This window comes from Jatropha curcas, chromosome 1 (genome assembly GCF_041381405.1).
Source record: "Jatropha curcas cultivar XTBG-Jc1 chromosome 1, XTBG_Jcur_1.0, whole genome shotgun sequence".
NCBI classification, from domain to species: Eukaryota; Viridiplantae; Streptophyta; class Magnoliopsida; order Malpighiales; family Euphorbiaceae; genus Jatropha; species Jatropha curcas.
The window spans coordinates 16,752,456-16,777,635 of record NC_143151.1 but is presented as its reverse complement, the minus strand read 5'-3'; the positions used below and the strand labels follow the sequence as shown (position 1 = coordinate 16,777,635).

General features: G+C 43.4%; 1 protein-coding gene across 1 annotated transcript; it reads right to left on the bottom strand.

Moving 5' to 3' along the window:
* Nucleotides 1-22,660: 22,660 nt before the first annotated feature.
* LOC149499067 (uncharacterized) lies at nt 22,661-24,703 on the bottom strand. The gene is made up of 3 exons (XM_089721832.1): nt 24,601-24,703; nt 23,123-23,352; nt 22,661-23,035 (listed from the first exon to the last, which is right to left on the bottom strand). Exons 1-3 carry the CDS (start codon nt 24,701-24,703, stop codon nt 22,661-22,663), a joined length of 708 nt encoding a protein of 235 aa, XP_089577958.1.
* Nucleotides 24,704-25,180: the final 477 nt, after the last annotated feature.

The window sequence follows — 25,180 nt, the reverse complement described above, 5'->3', positions numbered from 1 at the left end:
AGGAAGAAAAGAGAGAAAAGAGAAGAAACGAGTTGAAAACTGCTTTTCTGGCGCGAATTTCGAGAAAGAATGAATGAAATCTGAAAAAAAAAGACAAAAACAGTATTTTTATAAGAAAAAACGCGCCCGGAGGCGGCTGCCCCCACCGGCGGTGGCGGTAGCGGCCGCCGTAGTCCAGCTGTGCATGCTATGGTTATAAAAAGGATTCATGTTTTTTGAAAAGAAAAGAAGGAAGAAAAGAGAGAAAAGAGAAGAAACGGGTTGAAAACTGCTTTTCTGGCGCGAATTTCGAGAAAGAATGAATGAAATCTGAAAAAAAAGACAAAAACAGTATTTTTATAAGAAAAAACGCGCCCGGAGGCGGCTGCCCCCGCCGGCGGTGGCGGTAGCGGCCGCCGTAGTCCAGCTGTGCATGCTATGGTTATAAAAAGGATTCATGTTTTTTGAAAAGAAAAGAAGGAAGAAAAGAGAGAAAAGAGAAGAAACGGGTTGAAAACTGCTTTTCTGGTGCGAATTTCGAGAAAGAATGAATGAAATCTGAAAAAAAAAGACAAAAACAGTATTTTTATAAGAAAAAACGCGCCCGAAGGCGGCTGCCCCCGCCGGCGGCGGCCACCGCAAAAAAAAAAAAAACATATATATATATATATATATATATATATATTTTTTTTTTTTTTCAGTACATATAAGATTCTATTTCATGGGCCGAAATGAAATCCTTTTTTCTTTCAAATTTGATAATCATGCATACATGTAAAATTTTCAGTACTAACCAAGTGCAGGTACAGTCAAAGTTCAGTACAGAAATACAGTAAAGAAAGAAAAACAGGAAAAATCTAGCAACTATCAGCGACGGGGCCTCCTCCTCCTCCTCTGATCATCAAAGGCCCTCAGAGTCCAGGACGAAGTTAGTTCTTGCTGCATCCCGAGAATCAGCTCCATCATCTGACTGACCAACCCGATAGGAACCTGGAAATCATACAAAGAAAAATACAAGTCAATATCAAATCTCTTATGAATCCTTTTTGTGAGAGATTTATCAGTCTTTACCTCAGTAATGTCCTCGGGAGGAAGATCCAGGCGATCCACATTCTCCAGGGAGACCTCCCGAAAAGCTAGAGTGTCGTCAGGAGGATAGTAGGGAATGTTGTATGGAAGACGTAGATTGGCCAGGCCTGGGTGAAGCGGCCCGGTAGCCTCCGAAATAGCCCGGGGAGCCCTGGAAGGACCTGCCGAGCGGCTAGGCCCGGCCCGAGACGGACGCTCGACCGGAGTGGAAGAAGTGGGATCGGTCATAGGCCTCCTCCTTGGAGTCCTACTCGAGGGACCCGAAGCCCGAGAAGAATGGGTGCCAAGCGGCTGGGAAGGTGCCGATCTCTGAAAACTATCAAGCCGAGATCCAATGGGCTGCATCAAAGCGATTCTGCAGAACTCATCATAATCTCCCTACAGGATGAACTCCACATGTGGAATGCCCTCAGTATGAGCAGCAGTGAGCGTCATCTACTTGCCCGTTCGCATGTCCTCGAGAGGGGAATAAGGGACAGAACGGCAGCCTCTTATCTGAAGGTCTACTCTCTCGCCCAAGTAATATCGCCGCAGGACGGGGTGCGACAGGACAACCCTCCGCCGAGACAAGGCATCCGACCGCTGGAAGTGGGGGTCGGCCTGAATCCAACTTTGTAGACGGGCAGTCATCGGCCCTACCTCAACCTATGAAAGATGCAAATATGTTAATAAATCCTTTTTATTTAACATATACAAGAATTACTGAGCACATACTTGCTCCAGAGAGCAAGTATCAAAAAAGGCCCTCAGATCCCTCAGTGATTTTTTACGCCGAACAGTATGAAGGTTTGATCGGTACCATCTCCAAGCCGAAGGTACCAGCCCTAATCCAAGATCAGCACGAATCAGCTCCGGGCGAGTGTAAGGAAAGTACTCAAATGCCCAAGTCTGCAAAAAAGAAGAAACAAGAATTGATAAAAAATCAAGATAAGCAGAAAAAACACAGAAAGGAAGAATGTTCTTTACATTACCTCCCAGAAGTAGTACGTCCCGCTGAGTTTACAGTGGCCCTGACTCAGATCACACATGTCATCATACATGCGGCTCAGAATAGCGCCAGCCCAGTCGTACTCCGCCAGATGGGTCAGATTTTCCAAACTCTTCAAGATGGAAGGATTAAACTTCTCCTTCCTGTTGGACCAGAAGGTCGAAGCAAACAGCAGCAACAAAGTGAATCTAGCCACCTGAGTAGCCGTCAGCTCTCCCTGCCTGTATCTAGCATAAATGTCAGGGGCCTGGAGGGATAACCAGCGTCTGGAAACGCTCAAAGCGGGAGTAGCAAAGCCTGGCCCGACAATCCGGGGCAGGTCGATCCCTATCAGCTCAACCATCCAGGCGGGGGAGATCTCTGTCCTCCAGTCATCATATACCTCGACCGGCCGAATGCCAAAAGGGATCCCGGAGATCACAGAAAAGTCTGTGGGAGTCATTGTCAACTCACCCCAAGAAAAATGGAAGGTATTGGTGGTGTCCCACCATCTCTCGGCCAAAGCACCCAGTAATTCTTTGTGGCTGCTCCGACCCACATCAAAATGCCTCAGGTAGCCCAAACAGGATGGACTAATAATCGCTCCAACTGGGTTATTGTGATCGAATATCTCAATCGGAATTTCGGCCACAGAACTCTCACCCACATCCAATTTAATATAAGGGTCCTAAAAGGTAAAGCAATCTAAGAGTTATTTCTCGGTTCCTTACTAAGGATAATATCTTAGTTTTACCCTAGCATGCATACTAATAAAACAGTAAGTGCAGAAAAAAAATTTTGGCCCCAAAGGCCCAAAAATTCACATTTTGGCCTCTAAGGCCCAGAAAATAATTAAAACAAATAAGAGTGAAAGGGAGCTTACCTGAGCGTAGATGCCAGTTATGGAGGCGTAAGTGTCAGCGTCCACCGTAACATTGACTTCGTCCAGGGAAATTCCCAAAGACTCTAGGAAATTCTCGTCGCTGCTGTGGCTCGGAGAAGTCATGATGAGGAAGTTGAGAGAATTTGAGAGAACTCTTTGATTTGGAGAGTTTAGAATGAAGGAAAGGTGAGAATTTCAAGCTATTTATAAGGGAAAGGCTAAAAGGCAGGTCTTTTGGACGCGTCTGATTTTCACCTTCAAAATTTGTGTTTCAGACAACCACCGACTCCCATAAATCATTTTTATGGTTGCCGGTGGGGGCCAACTGTGAATACCCAAATTTTGAGGCTCAAAAAGCCAGTTTTTCCGGACTGCAAACAGTCCGGCCGGACCGGAGGCCATTCGGAAAGTTCACCGAAAGTATGCCAATATGGTACTTGAAACGTCCGGAAAATTACGAGGATCACAGAACTGGTCCCAGAATATTTTTTGGAGGTCGGGAACTCCCGAAAAAGCCTCCGGAACGAAAAGACTAGCAAGTCCACCGGCCACAGCGGCGCCGGTCGCCAGCCACGGCGACTCCGGCCACCGGCGGCAACGGCGGCTCCGGCCGCCCTCCAGTGCGGCAGCTGCCGCCCTCCAGTCTGATTTTTTCCTATAAATACAGCCCCGGCACTCCGTTTTTACTTACTCAGTCTGTGTTGACGGACGCTCCTTCTCCCCTACGCTCCTTGCGATTCTTTTACTGCTTTTCTACATTTTAGTAGAGGCTTTTTATTACTCTACTGTTGTGATATTTGGCCACTTAAATTAAATTAAATTAATTAATATTCCCAAAACGAGGAGCTTAATCAGGAGTTTTTCAAGCTGAAACTAAGAAGCGGTCGCCGATTAACTCAGGTAAATAAACGAAACTCTGCTCATTTAATTTTAGCACTTCATGCATATTTCTCTTCTACTCCTAATTCTACAACTGCATAAATGCATTCACGTCATTAATTTGGCAAATAAATTGCCTCAATTAAATAAGTTTAGGCTAAAATGCCCGGTTAATTGATAATCGTGGTATTAAAGCCTAAATCCGATAATATTGGCTTAAAGTACCTAATCAATTAATGACTATGGTATAATCGCCTTTATTTCGAACAGTCCGGCTTAAGTCCAATTAATGAATAATTGTGGCTAAATAGCCTTAATTAAACACGTTTTTCTTGGCAATAAATTGCCTACATTGCAATTCAATTGATCTCTTTTGGCAAACAAATTGCCTACAAGTAAGAATAACCATTTTTAGCGACAAATCGCTTAAATCGAAATTTTGGCTAGAAGCCTTCAAATAATCACTTTTGGCAAATAAATTGCCTCAAATCAATCAATTTTGGCGACAATCGCCCAATCAACACCTTTTGGCAAACAAATTGCCTAAATCAACTCATTTTGGCTAAAAGCCTTCAAATAATCAATTGTGGCGACAATCGCCTAAATCACATCAATTTTTGGCAATAAATTGCCTAAACCAATCTTTTTGGCTAAAAGCCTTAAATCAACATTTTTGGCAACAAATGCCTAAAACATCAAATCAATCAATTCTTTGGCAAAATGCCTAAACAAAATGCACAAAGCATACACACACTCATGCATTAAGCATACCCATTCAAAGCCCTTTAAAAAAGGCCTGTCGAACTATGTTGACTTTGATCTTCCATTCAAACGGAAGTACGTAGGCATGTTCGGGATTTAACCCCGAGCGGCAAGTCGAAATCACTTAAACATTTCATTGGTCCAATTACATCATTTACCCTGCAAAGCATTAATTCATTGGTTAGTTAATCAGCATGACATAGTCTCAGGATCCATCTCGGGTTCGTAGACCATGCCTTAAACATTGGGATAATTAATCTAGTAATTAGGTTAATTAAAATTGGAGTCAACTTAGGGTTTTTTTCCTAGTTTACCCTAAAATAATTAAACAAGGTGGCGACTCACACATTCACGTGCATTTCTTCTCTTAGTCATATGCATTATATGCCTATGTTTTTAGGGGAGGGGTTCACAGAGATTGGCAGCATGGAGAGAGCTACCCGTGGATGTCAGGCCTGCAGCTCCTGCTTATACCAGAGAGGAGAGAGACCAGGCGGCGCGGTCCTTTATTTTTTACATCATCTCTTCCTAGCTTCTATGCACCTCCCAGAATAAGGGAGATCCCGTTGTCCTGGCTTGCCTATGGGATTTGAGCCTCATCAGAACTTACGACTGGGCCTCACCTGCGTTGGCTCACCTCTACCATGGTCTGGATGTATGGACCAGGGGTAGTGGTGAGTCTAACTGGCAGTTTCTCCACCCGCTTGAGGTAAGACACCTATCCTTCTGACTTTTCTTCCTTTATTTTTTCAATCACTCAAATTTACACTTAACTGTTGGAATCTTGTCACAGGTATGGGCATATGAGTATCGAATCTCTCCCGGTGGTCCGGAGGGTGATACTTCTGCTGAGGCTCGGCGGATTCCTCGATACTTGGCGCATCGCCATCATACTTATTTGAGTTCTGAGGATCCGCACTACTGGAGGCGCTATCTTAACGATAGGGCCTTGGCTGATGTAAGTACAAGGAACCTTCTCAGTTGCATGTCTTCTTTTATTTTTTACTGCTGATTTGCTGACTTTGCTGTTTTGCAGCTCTTTCTGACTCCGTGGGAGGGAGATACTTGGGCGGCCTGTCCTCCTTGTGCCCTAATAGAGGCCCTTACCCGGTCTAGAGTCTTGCTTCAAGGCTACTGGGTGGACCAGTATTTCTTGGAGAGAGGGCCCTCGAGATCCGTGTTGCCACGGCCCATAGGCGAGTGCCCGCTGCTCCTACTTGCCACATGTGCATCTTGGAGGAGATGACGTCGGAGGATAGGTTGCTGGAATATGATGGCTTTCCCGCCGATGATTACTTGATCCCTGGCGATTATACCTCCTATCTCACCACCCGGCTGCAGGCCAGATTGCTAAAGGTCCGAGAGTACTCTCAGATAACTCTTTTGCCCTCAGTTTTGATTTTTTCAACACTCTGACCAAGTAATTAACTGCATTTATTCTGACTTGTTGCAGGACAGGAGGAGGCATCAGACTCTTGCGTTTTATAGGGCGCAGGCAAAGGCTGATGTTCCTGCTGAGCCCGTGGGTGCCGTGTTAGGTGATGTCCCCTTCCCTCCAAGCATGGAGGTTGCTTTGGACCCCACTCTAAGCCTTGGACCGGCCATTGCTATTCCTGCTGACCTCAGGCAGGCTCCGCCACAGCTACAGCTGGATCCTGAGCATGCCACACATGTAAGTAGAAAAACGAATTTACTAAGTCAGAGATATTTACCTGGAGGACTCTTTATTGAATGCCTTTCTGTGTTTGCAGGTGCCTGCTCAGAGATATCAGGAGCTGTACCAGAGGTTCTGCTTCGCTTGGTCCTACATTGCCAGGCTATACCTAGAGCGCCACGATATGGTATGACTCCTTTACTCTTGACCTTTTGCTTCGCATATTTCTCTCACCCTTTTCCCCTTTTTATTTCCACAGTAGTTAGGGATTGGTAGGCTGCGGAGGCATCAATCCCGTTAGGCCGCTGCTGTTTCTCATCTCCAGATGGAGGTTGACAGGCTCCGGACTAGACTGGAGGTGGAGGGGATTCCTTTGGACTTCTCTGAGGAGGAGGATGATGATGAGGATGGCTCTTCATCTGACGATGCTCCAACACCTCCACCATCCTCTGTCAGGCAGGCGGCAGCTGGTCCCAGCCGGAGGTGACGTTAGCTGGTCCTCTCTTTTTGATCGCACTTTTTTATGTATTTTGTAGCTCCTTGGAGTACATTTTCAATGTTATTTACATTTCTTTCACAATATTATTTACATTTCCTTTATTACAGTATTATTTACATTTCTTCTTTTATTATTTACAATTTTTGAGACTTCACTTTATTCCTGCATAAACAAAACACAGAAACTCAAAAAGGAAGTACCCCACTTACTCGCAAGAGTGGTCCATCTCGTTAATGTGGGCATAAAATGCTCAACTACCTTATCGCAAAACGGACAAAAGAAAATGAAAATGAAAATTAATCAAAACCATAAAAATAAAAAGGAAACGTCCTACTAACCTGATAGAGTGGTCCATCTTAGTTAATGCGGGCATGAATGCCCATCAACCTTATTTCACAATGGTCAAAAAGCAATAAAACGAGAACTAGACAAAAATCACAGAAAGAAAAAGGATACGTCTCACTTACTTGCAAAAGTGGTCTATCTTATTAATGCAGGCATAAATGCCCAACTGCCAGAGTGGTCCACGCATAAATGCCCATCTACCTTTCACTCACCAAAGTGGTCCCCTATTTTACGTGGACGCCAGCTGCCCATCTGTACGACGAATCCGCGCTCTATCACCATCGACAATAGATGCCATACCAGCTGGTGATAGCATTGCATTCATTGAAGCCTTTCCACTCCTATAAATAGAAGTTCCCCTCTTCGTTCTCGTCATCCCACAACATTCAAAACAACCCTTTTCTTCAATAACCCTTTTCCTCCATGGCTTTCAGAAATCAAGTTTCATCCTTTGTTCAATCCATTCCTGATGACCTGTGGCAGATTCACCCTATGAACCAACTAGCCTGGTTGAAATACTTCAAAGACTTGAAGCTTGACCATGGTTTCTTGTCCTGGCTCGTGACGTACTTCAATCCCAACACCATGGTTTTCCGATTTGAAGATTCTGAAGTAACTCCGACCTACGAGGAAATGTGTGCCGTGATGGGTCATCACCCTGAACAAGACGAAACTCCTGCTTTGCCCCCCAAGTCCGAGATATGATCTGGCCGAGGTCGCAACTCTATGCCCGGTTTACCTTCCTGACGGAATAGACCCGGATCAAGGCATTCCCCTAGAGCCTTTCTTGACCAGGGTTCTGTCCGTGGATGCGAACCCCTCTTGGGTTTGGGCTTGTTGTTTCCTGTTGTTGAATATGTATGTCATGAAGAACCGCCAACCTGGAGTTGGAGATTTTCGACTGCTAACCGTTGTCCGTGACATGCAGGTGCACTGTCTGTGAACCCCTCCCCAAAATATCATAGGCATGTGAATGCATGTGACTAAGGAAGAAATGCACGTGAATGTATGAGTCGCCACCTTGTTTAATTATTTTAGGGTAAACTAGGAAAAAACCCTAAGTGACTCCAATTTTAATTAACCTAATTATTAGATTAATTAACCCAATGTTTAAGGCATGGTGTGCAAACCCGAGATGGATCCCGAGACTATGTCATGCTGACAAAACTAACCATGAATGAATGCTTTGCAAAGTGATTAATGTAATTTGAACCAATTTTAAGTGATTGCGACTTGCCGCTCGGGGTTAAATCCCAAACGTGCCTACGTACTTCCGTTTGAATGGAAGATCAAAGTCAACGTAGTTCGATAGGCCTTCTTTGAAGGGCTTTGAATGGGTATGGTTAATGCATGAGTGTGTGTATGCTTTGTGCATTTTTGTTTAGGCATTTTGCCAAAGAATTGATTGATTTTTAGGCATTTGATGCCAAAAATGTTGATTTTAATGGCTTTTAGCCAAAAAGATTGATTTAGGCAATTCGGTTGCCAAAATGATTGACTTTAGGCGATTGTCGCCAAAATGATTGATTTTAAGGCTTTTAGCCAAAAAGAGTTGATTTAGGCAATTTATTGCCTGAAAATTGATTGATTGGGCGTTTGTCGCCAAAATGATTGATTTAAGGCTTTTGGCCAAAAAGAGTTGATTTAGGCAATTGTTGCCAAAAATTGATGTGATTTAGGCGATTGTCGCCAAAATTGATTATTTGAAGGCTTTTAGCCAAAATAAATTGATTTAGGCAATTGATTGCCAAAAGTTGATGATTGGGCGATTGTCGCCAAAATTGATTGACTTAAAGGCAATTTATTTGCCAAAAGCAATTGTTTGAAGGCTTTGAAGCCAAAATATTGATTTAAGCGATTTGTCGCTAAGAAAATGGTTAATCTACTTATAGGCAATTTATTTGCCAAAAGTGATTAATTGATTTGCAATGTAGGCAATTTATTGCCAAGAAAACATGTTTAATTAAGGCTATTTCGCCACAATTATTGATTAATTGGACTTAAGCCGGACTTTGTTCGAAATAAAGGCAATTTCGCCATAGTTATTGATTAACTAGGCTTTTTAGCCAATATTGTCGGATTTAGGTTTAAATACCACGATTATTAATTAACCGGGCATTTAGCCTAAATTTATTTAATTGAGGCAATTTACTTGCCTAAAGATGACGTGAATGCATTTATGCAGTTGTAGAATTAGGAGGAGTAGAAGAGAAACATGCATGAAGTGCTAAATTAAATAGGCAGAGTTTAGTTCATGTACCTGATTTAATCGACGGCCACTTCTTAACTCCAGGTTAAGCTCCTCGTTAAGGGAATTTTAATTAATTTTAATTTAGTGACCAAGTATCACCACAAGAAAGCAATAAAATTAAAATTAAAAAATGCAAGAAAGCAGTAAAGAATCGCAAGGAGCGTAGGGAGAAGGAGCGTCCATCAACACAGACTGAGTCCCTCAAAACGGAGCCCCAGAGCCGTTTTTTATAGGAAAAAACGTGACCCCGGGCGCCCCAGCCCGCCTGGGCTGGCATGCCCGCCTGGTCTGGGCGGGCGTGCCCGCCTGGCCTGGGCGGGCGTGCCCGCCTAGCTTGGGCGGGCATGCCCACCCCTGCGGGCAGGCATGTGTGCCTTCTCTTTTTTTCTTTTTTTTGTTCCGGAGGCTTTTCCGGGAGTTCCGGACCTCCAAAAAATATTCCGAGACCAGTTCCGTGATCCTCGTAATTTTTCGGACATTTCAAGTACCATATTGGCACACTTCCGGTGAACTTTTTGAATGACCTCCGGTCCGACCGGACTGTTTGCAGTCCGGAAAAAGTGGCTCTTTGAGCCCCAAAATATGGGTATTCACGGGCGACTGCAGCCGCTGTCGCCGGCGGCGGCCAGGAAAACCGGCTTTTTGAGCCTCAAAATTTGAGTATTCACACTGTCGCACCGTCTTTATGATGATCATGGGAGAGACCATGTGCTGGGTTATGGATATTGCCCTTCAAGCCACCAACTTCAATGTTCACCATTGAGGTTGCCCGATGTTATTGCAAGCCTGGGCTTTAGATAAGCTGAACCTGATTCCTCCAGTTCCAACTCGTTCGATTCCAACCTATGGCCCTGCCAATTTTTGCCCCCGCTCCCGAGGACAGTTTGATTTTGGAGATAACCCCGTGATCTAGTGGACTTGTCCATGGTGGAGGATTAGACTGGTCACTGCTAGGAGCATGAATCTTAGTTATGTGCTATATGCTAGTCTTGATCGTTCCATGGCCTACTTCCCAGACAGGATCAACCACCAATATGGTGTCGTTCAGCGCATTCCCAGAGTCCATAACTTCGAAAGTGGTCCCATGACGCAGAGTCTGTTGACCAATCTAGCCGATCGTTGGCGGAACCGAAACACCTGGTACATGGGTCAAGGGGCGATGCAGGACACCGTGACAACCCGAGTATATTGACTAGTTTTACTCCTAGTGATGAAACTGGGTCTCGAAGAAATTGGTGTCTGATGATTCAACTACTGGGATGAATGCTATTGCTACTTTTCTTTCATTCAGTTTCCTGTATTCCTGGGCCATGAGCTCCCACTTAATGTATCCCCTCTCTTTTTTCAATGAATAACTCTGGTAGTTCTGTCTTTATTGATTCCTACTTTCTGCACTTAGAGACAACAAAAGACAACAAATCTTTTCTTTCGAAATTATTTGCTGGATTAGCGTTTGGGCCTCCTGCCCTTGGATTAAGAAATGAAAGCACATAAAAGTGGATCTTTTGACTAAAGACAGAAACTCACATCTGGAAATAAAGATGAGGTGACCATTTTATCATTTGCAATATTCAGACAGAAATAACATATGCAACTGCCTTATGTATGCATGAACCTACTAAGTGCTAAGGTTTTTATCCATGGTTTTTTTATCGATCTTTCCAAGGAAATCACCGAGAAAATGGCATTTGTTCTCCTAATCGCTGTCTAAAAGAGTCCAATACTCAGGCAGGACCAACAGCCAAGTCATCTTCAAAATAAATGAGCAAATTCTGATCAAATAAGCAGAGAGGAAGGTCTTGTAATTATCAATCATACCCTAGAAACAAAAGGGAAAAATTTGAAACTCAAGCTCTATATTGATCCCACTTCTTTCAACATTATACAGAAGTAAAGAGAAACTATTTTAATACAATGGTCATTCATTCTAACTACTCATTCGCCTATTCTCCTTCTAGTCAGGTTGATGGCATTGAGCAACCAGTCGCAAGTCTGTCACAAATGCATGGCATAGATTTCACATTTAAACTGAGCACCACGCGTTAATCTCAATAGATTTTTTTTTTATATATACTCTAACTTTTACCTAGGCCGCCTGTGAACCCCTCCCCAAAATGTCATAGGCATGTGAATGCATGTGACTAAAGGAAGAAATGCACGTGAATGAATGAGTCGCCACCTTGTTTAATTGTTTTAGGGTAAACTAGGAAAAACCCTAAGTGACTCCAATTTTAATTAACCTAGTTACTAGATTAATTAGCCCAATGTCTAAGGCAAGGTCTTTGAACCCGAGGTGGATCCCGAGACTATGTCATGCTGATGAAACTAACCTAAGAATGAATGTTTTGCAAGGAAGATGAAATAATTTAGACCAATGAAAAAGATGTTTATGTGATTCGACTTGCCGCCCGGGGTTAGATCCCGAACGTGCCTACGTACTTCCGTTTGAATGGAAGATCAAAGTCCACGTAGTTCGATAGGCCTCTTTTAGAGGGCTTTGAATGGGATGCTTTATGCATGAGTGTGTGTATGCTTTGTGCATTTTTGTTTAGGCATTGTGCCAAAGAATTGATTGTTTTAGGCATTTTGCCAAAAAGTTGATTGGTTTGATTTTAGGCATTTGATGCCAAAAATGTTGATTTTGATGGCTTTTAGCCAAAAAGATTGATTTAGGCAATTTGATTGCCAAAATGATTGATTTTAGGCGATTGTCGCCAAAATGATTGATTTTAAGGCTTTTAGCCAAAAAGAGTGATTTAGGCAATTTGATTGCCAAAATGATTGATTTTAGGCGATTGTCGCCAAAATGATTGATTTTAAGGCTTTTAAAGCCAAAAAGATTGATTTAGTTTTAAGGCATTTTGCCAAAACTTTGATTTAAGCGTTTTATTACTAAAAAATGACTGATCTTACTTATTGGCAATTTGTTTACCAAAAGTAATTAATCAAACTGCAATGTAGGCAATTTAATGCCAAAAGAACGTGAATAATTTAGGCTACTTAGCCACAATTATTGATGAACTGGACTTAAGCCGAAAATTGTTCGAAATAAAGGCAATCATACCATAGCCATTGATAGACTAGATATTTTAAGCCAATATTGTCGGATTTAGGCTTTAATACCACGATTATTAATTAACCGGGCATTTAGCTTAATCATGCTTTAATTGAGGCAATTTGCTTGCCTATATGATGACATGAATGCATTTATGCAGTTGTAGAATTAAAAGGAGTAGAAGAGAAGCATGCATGAAGTGCTAAAATTAAATAGGCAGAGTTTTGTTTACGTACCTGATTTAATCGTCGACCGCTTCTTAACTCCAGGTTAAGCTCCTCGTTAAGGGAATTAATTTTAATTTAATTTTAAGTGACCAAATATCACAACAATAAAATGAAATTAAAATTAAAAAATGCAAGAAAGCAGTAAAGAATCGCAAAGAGCGTAGGGGGAAGGAGCGTCCGTCAACACAGACTGAGTGAGTAAAAAAAGGAGGCCCGAGGCCTGTATTTATAGGCGCAAAACGGACTGTTTCCGGTGGCTGGGTCGCCGGATGGACCGCCGGCTCGGCGGCCCGCCCGGCGGCCGGGCCGCCAAGTCTCGGCGGCCCTCCCGGCGGCCGGGCCGCCGGGTCTCGGCGGCCGGGCCGCCGGCTGGGCCGCCGGATCGGCGGCCCTCCCGGCGGCCGGGCCGCCGGGTCTCAGCGGTCGGGCCGCCGGGTCTCGGCGGCCCGCCTGGCGGCCGGGCCGCCGGTTCGTCGGCGGCCTGCCCGGCGGCTGGGCCGCCGGGATGGGCCGCCGGCTCGGCGGCTGGGCCGCCGACTCGGCGGCCTTCCCGCAGCCAAGCACCGGTCTTTCGGCGGCTGGGCCGCCGGGTCGGCGGCCTTCCCGGCGGCTGAGCCGCCGGGATGGGCCGCCGGCTCGGTGGCTGGCTCCGGTGGCTGAGCCACCGGGGCAGGCAGGTTTACTCCGGGGGCTTTTCCGGGAGTTCCGGACCTCCAAAAAATATTCCGGGACCTGTTCCGCGATCCTCGCGACATTCCGGACGTTTTAAGTACCATATTGGCATACTTCCAGTAAATGTCCAAAATGGCCTCCGGTCTGGCCGGACTGTTTGCAGTCCGGCACTGACACTGTGGTGAAGTCAAAGTTACTGTAGAAAATTCAAATTTACTGTAGCAATGTCAAAATTTGAGTATTCACAGTTGCCCCCCACTGGCTATCATAAAAACGATTTATGAGAGTCAGTGGTTGTTTGAAGGAGCAAATTTTGAGGATGTGCAGAGAAGGAAACCTTGCCGTCTCAAATGAAATGATCGATTTGGCCTCTTGGAGGACTTGAAAAGATGTTTTGCCTCTTAATGAGGGCTTGAAAAGAGATTTGCTTTATTTTTACTTTTCTCATTGAGAACCAAGGGTCCACCTAAAGTCGAAATGATCAAATGGCTTGGTTTTGGATGAAAAAGGGTTGGTTATTGGTTAGGGTTTCACCCTAGGTTTTATGTAAGAAAGTTAACCATTAACCGGGTTCTACCCTGGGTTTGGGTAAAAGAGATTGACGATGGTTGGGTTCCACCCTGGGTTGTGTATGTTTTTTTTTTTTATAACACTTGCCCCTGAATTCGACTTGGAGGATTTTGCCCCCTGCTTGAGGGAATTGATGCCTTTATTAGCTGAAACAGAATTTCTTCTTAATGAAAGACTAAAATTCTGTGATTACTTCTGTGATGGGAGAATGGTGAAGGTTCTTATCACTTCTTGCCCCCAGAATGGTGCTGACCATGGAATACTTCAAAACATTGGTGTTGTATTTGTCCTTTCGATCGAGGAATCAAAGAGAACAAGGTTACTTATATGACTCGAGGAAACGGACAATGTGGATGACATCGCTCGTCTGAAAGGATCGAAGAAACGATGGTCCGAGTGGAGACGAGGTATTAAAGAATTACCTCTCAATGATTATGTTTGACACTTTTTTAGGGATTGTTTTGACATTTTTCTCTCTCCCTCTTTCTTCGAGGAATGACTCAAAGAGTGACGCTTTCAAAACGAACTTTTGAGAATGACTCGATTTTTGTGGCCCGTTGTGGAATGACCACTGGTGATGGAGACTTGATTTTAGAGACTCGATTTAGAGACCCAAAGTTTTCTTGTAGTGAATTTTGACTCGAAGGAACTCAGTGATTCCTGGAAAAAATGATTTGTATACTCCCAAGGAGACCTTTGAAAGCACCTTTTTTCTTTTTTTTTTTTTTTTTTTTTTTTTGGCCTTAACTTTTGCCTAGTAGCCGCCCTTTCGGGTTTTCGACTCTAGCAGGCTCTTTGCCCTAACTTTTGCCTAGACCGCCCTTTCGGGTTTTCAGCCTAGCGGGCTCAATTCTTGCCTGAAGTCGCCCTTTCGGGTTTTCAACTCCAGCTTTTATTTTTCTTTTCTTCTCTTTTTTTATTTTTTATTTTTTATATTGGCAAAGAGAAAATGCTATTTATGATGCAAACTTATGTTTGTGACCGCGCCTTTGTGGCTGCCTACGTATCTCCAAGAACTCTTCGAGGGATGGGGAGAATCAGGTCTTTCGTAGTTCCTTCCTGACTTGATATTAATACAGAATTCATCTCCGATTTGATTTTTTTTTTTTTTTTTTTTTTTGCGGGATTCCTTCCCGGCTGGATGTCTCTGCGGGATTCTTTCCCGACTGGATGTCTTTGCGGGATTCTTTCCCAGCTTGATGTTGATGCAGAATTCAGTTCTGACTTAATTTCTTTCGCGGGATTTCTTCCCGGCTTGATGTCTTTGCGGGATTCCTTCCCGACTTGATGTCTTTGCGGGATTCATTCCCGACTGGATGTCTTCGCGGGATTCTTTCCCGGCTTGATGTCTTCGCGGGATTCTTTCCCGGCTTGATGTTGATGCAGAATTCATTTCTGACTTGATTTCTTCACGGGATTCCTTCCCGGCTTGATGTCTTTACGGGATTCATTCCTGACTTAGATGATGTTGAATCAACTTATTAACTCGAGCTCGTATGATAGTGATGACCCTAGGCGAATCTGACTTTGTTGTTGTAGTGGTTTTACCACTGATTGACTGAAATGTGACTTGTATTCGCCACAAAGAGTTTTGAATACCCACATTGTGGCGGTAACTTGAGGGGCTTGAGTGTTGAAGAAGCTTTTATGCTTTGAGTTTATGGCTTTGCCATGTTTGAATTCTTGAGGTTAATTTGATTCCTTTTCTTGAACTTTATCTTCCTCTGAATTTGAAACTTATTTCCTCAATGGTTCTCCTCTCCATAAGGAATTTTGAGGAGACTCTTCCTTTTCCTCGTTTTGAGAAATGATCCTTGTTTATAAGGACACTTGTACTTGTGCCATGCTTGGCGCTTGATTTTCAAGGTGTTTGTTGTCATCCAATTCGTGAAAATGACTGCTTCTTTTAACTTGCTTTTTCAAAGTGTGAGTAGCCGCTTGGCCTTTGTCCTTATGGCTGAAATGATTTGTCATCTACCCTTGATGGTCTTGAATTTAACGGAGAGCCTGCAGTTGACCCGTTTTTGACAACTCGATTTCCTGTAGCTTTGTCCTTGATTTCTTTCTTTTGTGCAGGAGTTCCTCTTTGACCCATTTTTTTCTTTTGCTTGTTTTCTTCCTTTTGACCAGGGGTTCCTTTTGTCCCGTTTTTCCCTATGCCTGTTTAGAAGCAGCCTCTCCATAAAGAATTTCGAGGCAACTGGATTCTGAGATGACTTGAGTAGTGTATGGATAGCATTGCGACTTCGTGCAGACCCAACCCAATTCCAAATATAACTTCTTTTATTCTGTCGCTTTTAAGCTCGAAATTCAAACACCTCTCTACCGGAGCATCTTCCATTCCTGGGTTTTTGGAGAAACCATTCTGGCCCTAACCCCTTCAATCGGCTTTGCCTCGGTACTGTTTTGAAGTCTTGCGTACCCTTTGCTGGATCCTTTCCATGATTACCCTTCAAAACTTCCCCTTTGATGGTGCTTCTTAGGATGCCCCCAGCTTTGATTGATGCAGAGCAAATGAAAGGATGAATGCATTTTTCTTTGCCAATTTTTATTATCTTTTTGTCATTTTTTTTTTATTTTTTTCAATTTTTTTTTATTATTTTTTTTTCGATTTTTTTTTTTGTGCTTTCACAGGCAAAGATAGGGAAAGAGTATAAACATGATTGGAACGTAAACTGATCCCTTTTTATTGATAAGACAAAATTTGTGTACAAAAGACACTTAGATTTACAAATGAATACCTGAATGGAAATGAAAAAGAAAAAAACGAGACCCTAAAAGATAGACTCTAGGTGGACTGTGATGGACTAGGATTGGATTGACTGTAGTGACTTTGTTCTTCTCGATGCTTCAATCGATCAGACATGTTGTTGTTGGTCTTGAACAATTCCTTTGTTCTTTTGGAGGCTTGATCTCAACCTTCTCAGACACAAACTTCATTCAATTCTAAGAAAAGTTCGAAAGGATCGAACGATTCTTGTTCAGCAAAATTTTTTTTTGCATTAATCCCATGGTTAGGCAAGGGATTGGTTGATGTTCAGCTTGCTCTTGGGGATGATGGACCCATTGTCAACTAGGTCTTGTAGACGGTTTTTCAAAGTCCAGCATGATTCGGTCTTATGCCCATGTCCTTGATGGTACTCACAGTATTCATTGGTTTTGAAATTCCGGGGCAGGGGGTTTGGTAATGGCCTTGCTTCTAAGGGCTTTAGTAAATTTGCTTTCACTGCTTCTCGGAACACCCTTCTTTGAGTTGACCCAACTGGATTAAGTCTTCCACCTTAGTTGCAGTCGCAATGAGCGATTGGAACGTAGGCAAGTACTGTGTTTGAAGCTGTGACTGGTAGACAGGCAGTAAATTCTTGATTATTATGTCAACTTGTTCCTGTTCAGAGGGTCGGTTGATCATTTGAGCAGCTTTGGCTCTCCACCTCGAAAGGAACGAGGAGAAAGACTCATTGTTCTTTTGTCTAGTGGTTTCCAGCTCCCTCCGGGTAACATCCACTTCGATATTATAATGGTACTGTGTGTTGAAAGCATTGCATATGTCCTCCCAATTCTTCATTTTGGAACGATCCAAGCTTACAAACCATCTTAATGCAGCACCAGTCAAAGATTGCTGAAACAACTGAGCAAGGAGCTCGCTGTTCAGGCCAAACGGGTTTAGGGCACCCACATACATTTTCAGGTGCGTTTTGGGACAAGTGGTTCCGTCAAACTTATCCATGTTGGGCATTTTGAATTTTGTAGGTAATCTTGCTTCGGGGAATAAGGACAAGGAGTCCATGTCCACGACTTCTTTGTGTGTCTTAAGGGCGGTGATTGACCTTTCCAACAATCCCAACTTCTCTCTTATTTTCTGAGCTTCCAGCTCAGAAGCAGTTCCAGAGGGCATGTCATCCAGGTTAAGGGTAGGGTTTGTCGGTTCTGCAGCAGGTCCTTGATTGGAGGCAGAAGGTCCACTTCCCCCGGCGGAAGCCCCATTTCCATTACCACCACCTAGTTCAGCTATTAGGGCAATCCTCTGGGCAGCCAATGCCTCATTCATTCTAGCCTCCATTCTGGCTTCCAGTTGTTCAATGAGGTTTTGGATGTCAGACAGTGATGCCATTAGTGCAGTCGGGGTTGTTGGACTTGTGAGCTCAGTTGGTGTTTCGGGTACAGGTGGTCTTTGGAGGGGTACCTGTAAAAGGACATAGTCAAAATGATTAGACTATAAGGTATTTTCATAGGGTATGTGAGATAGTGTGAGGTAGGTTAGTGTATGGGCGAGGTATTTGGACATGACCCTTGTGATGTGGTGATATTGGTATGCTAGGACACCTAGGATAGAACTCCATGGGATGTGATATGTAAGGTAGAGTGTTTAGGGCTGGACACCTCGACTTTTCGAATGGCCCTAAGTTCTCAAAGAAAAATTTTTTCTTGGGCCTTAGGGGCCAAAATGTAATTTTTCAGGTCTCAGGGCCCAAAAATGTGATTTTCCAGCTTTTGAAATTAAATGTTCTTTTTTTAATGAGATGATATGTCATGAATGCGCACAACATCACGTCATACTTTGTTTAATGATATGATTCGTATCATTGGGTGCATACAGTCCTAAAGGATAGGTTCTATAGGCTATGACACAAATAGAGAATTGGCTTATAAGGGGACCCTTGAACCTTGAGTAAGGATATACCTAACCACATGTGAAACAAAGAGTTTCGCGTGGGTCCAACGGTACGCATACTCATGGGCCACCCCCAAAAGGATTAGGGATGGTTTGCGGTAACAGGGAGGACGCTTTGGCTGTCCGTCGACATAATCAAGGAGACCTGCCGATCAGCGCTACTTGCTATCCAGACTCAGAAGTTTGAACAGAGAGAGAAGAAATTCATTTGAAATTCATTTTTTATGCAATGGAGAAAAGGATTCTCAATTCGTGCAAATAAATCAACAAATTAAAATGTCTTAATCAATTTGTACAACTTGAGTTTAAATTCCTCATCTCGTATTCTTAAAGAAAGAATACTTGATTTGTGCTAAGGTACCCTGCAAAACAAAGTATTGTAAAATAATGCCCTAAAGAAGGACAGGTTAGTTTACACAACAATAGTAGTCCACTTTATGCAAAATGATTGCATTACATTCCCCAGTGAAGTCGCCAAACTGTGAACCCCTCCCCAAAATGTCATAGGCATGTGAATGCATGTGACTAAAGGAAGAAATGCACGTGAATGAATGAGTCGCCACCTTGTTTAATTGTTTTAGGGTAAACTAGGAAAAACCCTAAGTGACTCCAATTTTAATTAACCTAGTTACTAGATTAATTAGCCCAATGTCTAAGGCAAGGTCTTTGAACCCGAGGTGGATCCCGAGACTATGTCATGCTGATGAAACTAACCTAAGAATGAATGTTTTGCAAGGAAGATGAAATAATTTAGACCAATGAAAAAGATGTTTATGTGATTCGACTTGCCGCCCGGGGTTAGATCCCGAACGTGCCTACGTACTTCCGTTTGAATGGAAGATCAAAGTCCACGTAGTTCGATAGGCCTCTTTTAGAGGGCTTTGAATGGGATGCTTTATGCATGAGTGTGTGTATGCTTTGTGCATTTTTGTTTAGGCATTGTGCCAAAGAATTGATTGTTTTAGGCATTTTGCCAAAAAGTTGATTGGTTTGATTTTAGGCATTTGATGCCAAAAATGTTGATTTTGATGGCTTTTAGCCAAAAAGATTGATTTAGGCAATTTGATTGCCAAAATGATTGATTTTAGGCGATTGTCGCCAAAATGATTGATTTTAAGGCTTTTAGCCAAAAAGAGTGATTTAGGCAATTTGATTGCCAAAATGATTGATTTTAGGCGATTGTCGCCAAAATGATTGATTTTAAGGCTTTTAAAGCCAAAAAGATTGATTTAGTTTTAAGGCATTTTGCCAAAACTTTGATTTAAGCGTTTTATTACTAAAAAATGACTGATCTTACTTATTGGCAATTTGTTTACCAAAAGTAATTAATCAAACTGCAATGTAGGCAATTTAATGCCAAAAGAACGTGAATAATTTAGGCTACTTAGCCACAATTATTGATGAACTGGACTTAAGCCGAAAATTGTTCGAAATAAAGGCAATCATACCATAGCCATTGATAGACTAGATATTTTAAGCCAATATTGTCGGATTTAGGCTTTAATACCACGATTATTAATTAACCGGGCATTTAGCTTAATCATGCTTTAATTGAGGCAATTTGCTTGCCTATATGATGACATGAATGCATTTATGCAGTTGTAGAATTAAAAGGAGTAGAAGAGAAGCATGCATGAAGTGCTAAAATTAAATAGGCAGAGTTTTGTTTACGTACCTGATTTAATCGTCGACCGCTTCTTAACTCCAGGTTAAGCTCCTCGTTAAGGGAATTAATTTTAATTTAATTTTAAGTGACCAAATATCACAACAATAAAATGAAATTAAAATTAAAAAATGCAAGAAAGCAGTAAAGAATCGCAAAGAGCGTAGGGGGAAGGAGCGTCCGTCAACACAGACTGAGTGAGTAAAAAAAGGAGGCCCGAGGCCTGTATTTATAGGCGCAAAACGGACTGTTTCCGGTGGCTGGGTCGCCGGATGGACCGCCGGCTCGGCGGCCCGCCCGGCGGCCGGGCCGCCAAGTCTCGGCGGCCCTCCCGGCGGCCGGGCCGCCGGGTCTCGGCGGCCGGGCCGCCGGGTCTCAGCGGTCGGGCCGCCGGGTCTCGGCGGCCCGCCCGGCCGCCGGTTCGTCGGCGGCCTGCCCGGCGGCTGGGCCGCCGGGATGGGCCGCCGGCTCGGCGGCTGGGCCGCCGACTCGGCGGCCTTCCCGCAGCCAAGCACCGGTCTTTCGGCGGCTGGGCCGCCGGGTCGGCGGCCTTCCCGGCGGCTGAGCCGCCGGGATGGGCCGCCGGCTCGGTGGCTGGCTCCGGTGGCTGAGCCACCGGGGCAGGCAGGTTTACTCCGGGGGCTTTTCCGGGAGTTCCGGACCTCCAAAAAATATTCCGGGACCTGTTCCGCGATCCTCGCGACATTCCGGACGTTTTAAGTACCATATTGGCATACTTCCAGTAAATGTCCAAAATGGCCTCCGGTCTGGCCGGACTGTTTGCAGTCCGGCACTGACACTGTGGTGAAGTCAAAGTTACTGTAGAAAATTCAAATTTACTGTAGCAATGTCAAAATTTGAGTATTCACACCGCCCTTCCGGGTTTTCGACCTAGCGAGCTCATTTTTTGCCTAGGTCGCCCTTTCGGGTTTTCAACCTAGCCCTTTTTATTCTTTTTTTTTTTTAACCGAAATCATCATTTCAGACATAGAACCTTTTCATCTGATCTTGATTAACGATCCGATTAAAAGGCTTCCCTTCCATAGTGACCAATTCAGCGGCACCTTTGGCTAATAGCTTCTGAATTCTGAACGGTCCATGCCAGTTGGGTCTGAATTGCCCTCCAGGATGACTCTGGGATTCGTGGTCTAACAATCTGACCAACACTAAATCTCCATTTTTCAACGCCCTTGGATGTACCCGCTTATTGTAGAAACGAACAATTCTTCTCTTTCTCATCTGATCCTGGAATCTGGCATTCAATCTTCTGCCATCTAAAAGTGCTAGATCTTCATACCTTTTCTTGACCCATTCTTCTTCGGTCAGACCAGCTTCCACAAGAACCCTGAGAGACTTCTTTTCGAGCTCGACTGGTAACACTGCCTCCATCCCATATACAAGCTCGAAAGGAGAAGCTCCATTCACTGACTTGAAAGTAGTTCGATGCCCCCAGAGCGCAAAAGGAAGTTTCTCAGCCCAGCTTCTATACTTCTCGCACATTTTGGACAGGATTCTCTTAATCTCCTTATTGGCGGCTTCCACTGCACCATTAGCTTGAGGCCGATAAGGAGAGGAATGGTGATGCTCAACCTTATATCAGTATAACAACTGGTCGACGTCTACTTGAAAGTGAGAACCATTGTCTGTAACTATGTGATGAGGAACACCATAGCGACAGAAAATGTTCTGCTCAATAAATCTAGCCACTTGTTTGGCAGTCAAGGTCTTATAATACTGAGCTTCGATCCACCTAGAAAAGTAGTCTACGGTGACTAAGATATACTGATGACCATTTGATGCTGCTGGCATGATCTTGCCAATAATATCTATGCCCCAGGCTAAAAAAGGCCAAGAAGGAGTTGTTGGATGGAGCTCAACAGCAGGCAAGTGGTTTTTGTTATCATGGTACTGGCAGACTTTACAATGACGAACATAATTGACGCAGTCACCTTCCATCTGTACCCAAAAGTAGCCTTGCCTCATGATCTTTCGGGCCAAACTCATGCCACTCAAATGAGTACCACAGATTCCCTCATGGTTCTTCTTCATTATCTCCTCTCCTTCCTTCTTATCTACACACCTTAGCAGCATTCCATCCCAGGCCCTCCTATATAATTCACCATCGGCTAGGACATAATTCAAAGCCATTTTTCGTAGAACCGATCAGTCTTCTTTTGTTGCTTCATCACAAAAGGTTCCGTCTTTCATGTATCGCAGAATATCCGTAAACCAAGGTTCTTCCTCTGACTCAACCTGATTCACAAAATGTTCTTCATAGCATGGGATATTTGTTGCGGTAATGATAAATGGCTTCTTTGGGACTTTACTCAAATCCTGCCATGCTGACGCTAGGTTTGCCAAAGCATCTGGGATTCTGTTATGAGTTCTTCCTATATGAGTAAAAGTGATCTTGTCAAAAAGTGCTGCTTTCTTCAACAAGTACTCAACATAGGGCTTCAACCTTTCTTCCTCAACTTTCCATCTCTCATTAGCTTATTCGATAACCAATAGCGAATCTCCTATCACCTCAACCTCCTTAGCACCTGATGCAAGAAGAGACTCAATTCCCATGATACACGCTTCATATTCTGCCATGTTGTTGGTGATTGGGAACAACAACCTTTTGCACATTATTGTCACCTCTCCATTGGGTGCTTCTATCACAATACTAGCTCTAGCTCCATTTCTATTGGCTAATCCATGAAAGTACAGTTTCCAGACCCCTGTTTCAACGCATAGCAAATGTTCATCTGGAAATTCCAGCTCCCATGGTTCATCATCTGCGATGGGATTCTCAGCCAGGAATTCTGCAACGACCCGACCTTTAACCGTCTTCTTGGTGACAAACTCTGCATCTACACTGGACATCTGAATTAACCATTTGGACAGCCGTCCTTCTAGAGTAGGTGTCTTCTGAAGATACTTCATAGGATCAATTTTAGAAACAAAAGTGACCCTGAAAGAATCAAAATAAGACCTCAATTTCTTGATCGACCACACCACTGCCATACATATCTTTTCTATCAAATTATACTTTTCCTCAATAGGCAGTAATTTCTTGCTGATATAATAAATGGCCTTTTCTACTCCAACAGCATCTGGCTGTGCCAACATAGTTCGAACTCCTGCATCCTCTATAGACAGGTACAGAATCAAAGGTTCCCCCGGTCTAGGAGAATTCAACACTGGTGGATTCATTAATTACTCCTTAATATGGTCAAAGGCTTTCTGACAATCCTCGTTCCATCTGACGGGTTGGTTCTTCCTAAGCAATTTGAAGATCGGAGCACAAGTGATAGATAATCTAGAAATAAACATGCTGATATACTGGATCTTCCTCAAGAAGCTTCTCACCTGACGTTCTGTTTTAGGCGGTTCCATATCTTGAATGGCTTTTATTTTATCTGGGTCAACCTCAATCCCGTTAGGTCCTACAATAAAACCTAACAACTTCCCTTTCGTGACTCCAAATACGCACTTTTTGGGATTGAGTCTTAAATTGTACTGTTTGACCCTCGCAAAGAACTTTTCCAACATCTCTGTATGTTCTTCTTGTGTTTTTGTCATGATCACCATATCGTCCACATATACCTCAAACCCCTTTATGGATCATATCATGAAACAAGGTTGTAGCCATTCTCTGATATGTTGCCCCAGCATTCTTCAATCCGAACGGCATCACCCTATAGCAGAAGGTCCCAAAATCAGTAGTAAAGGCAGTCTTATGCTTGTCAACTAAAGCCATCAGGATTTGGTTGTACGCAGAGAATCCGTCCATAATGGAATAACATCCCATTCCTGCAGCACTGTCTATCAAAACATCTATATGTGGAAGTGGGAAGTCATCTTTGGGCGAGGCTTTGTTTATATCCCTGTAGTCAACACAGACCCTTAGTCTCCCATCCTTTTTAAGTACAGGGACTATGTTTGCTAACCACTCAGGGTAATGTACTACTTCTAGGAAACCTGCATCTAGCTGCTTCTGAACATCAGCCTTGATCTTGTCTTGCCACTCTGGTCTGACCCGTCTCTTTTTTGCTTTACTGGCTTAATGTTCGGATCGGTAGGAATGAAATGTTCTGCAATTGACCTGTCGATCCCCGGCATATCAGCATAACTCCAAGCGAAGACCTCTGAATTCCTTTTGATACATTATTGGAGATCCTGTCTGAGTTCAAACTTAAAGTCCGATCCGATTTCGATTATGTTGGGATCTTCGGTGGTGCTTAGGTTAAATGCAAAATGATGCAATGCATTTATGTCAAATATGCGTGTGGTATAATCAATGCCATGAACATAGCAATCAGGAAAACAAGAAAACAAGTAGTCAAAATTTACTTCCATTTATTGAAATAATAAAGGGAATCCATCCAAATCGTTCTCAAAACAATAATCAGAAAAACAAAAGACAGGTTTAATAGCCTATTCAATACATTCATCACAACTGTCTTTGATGGCTTGAACCACTTCATCAGCATCAGGAGCATCCTCTATTTCTGGAGTAGCTTTTTCTTTCATCTCTTCGTGCTCTGACATCTTCATCACTTCCTCTCAGCTTCTTCTGCATCTTCCGCTGCTAGTATTAACTGGAGGATCCTTGCCTTGGACTTCTACTCTTGCACCATCCTTGAAGCTTCGTCCCCAATCCCGAGAAAGTCTTCAAATTCAGGTATCTTCTGTGACCATTCTGTACCACTGTTCGATTGAACCATGTCAATCATGAATTGTGTGCCCTCTACCAACTGCTCAAAGGAAGGCTCTGGAGACTTAATGAGTTGCTCCTCAAAATATGTCATGAAGATCTCCAAACCAGGATATGTCTTTCCTCTGCTTTGAAATTCCCCGGAAGCCTCTGGGGTAAAGAAGATCCTGTTCAGTCCTGGCTCTTTTACCGGACACTGAACTTCATACTTCTCTTTCCTTCTATTTTCTGAGTACCCCAGTCCACGTCGATCTTGCTGACCATGTGATGATGGCACAGGTTCAAATCTTCCTTGTAAATCTCGGCCTAGC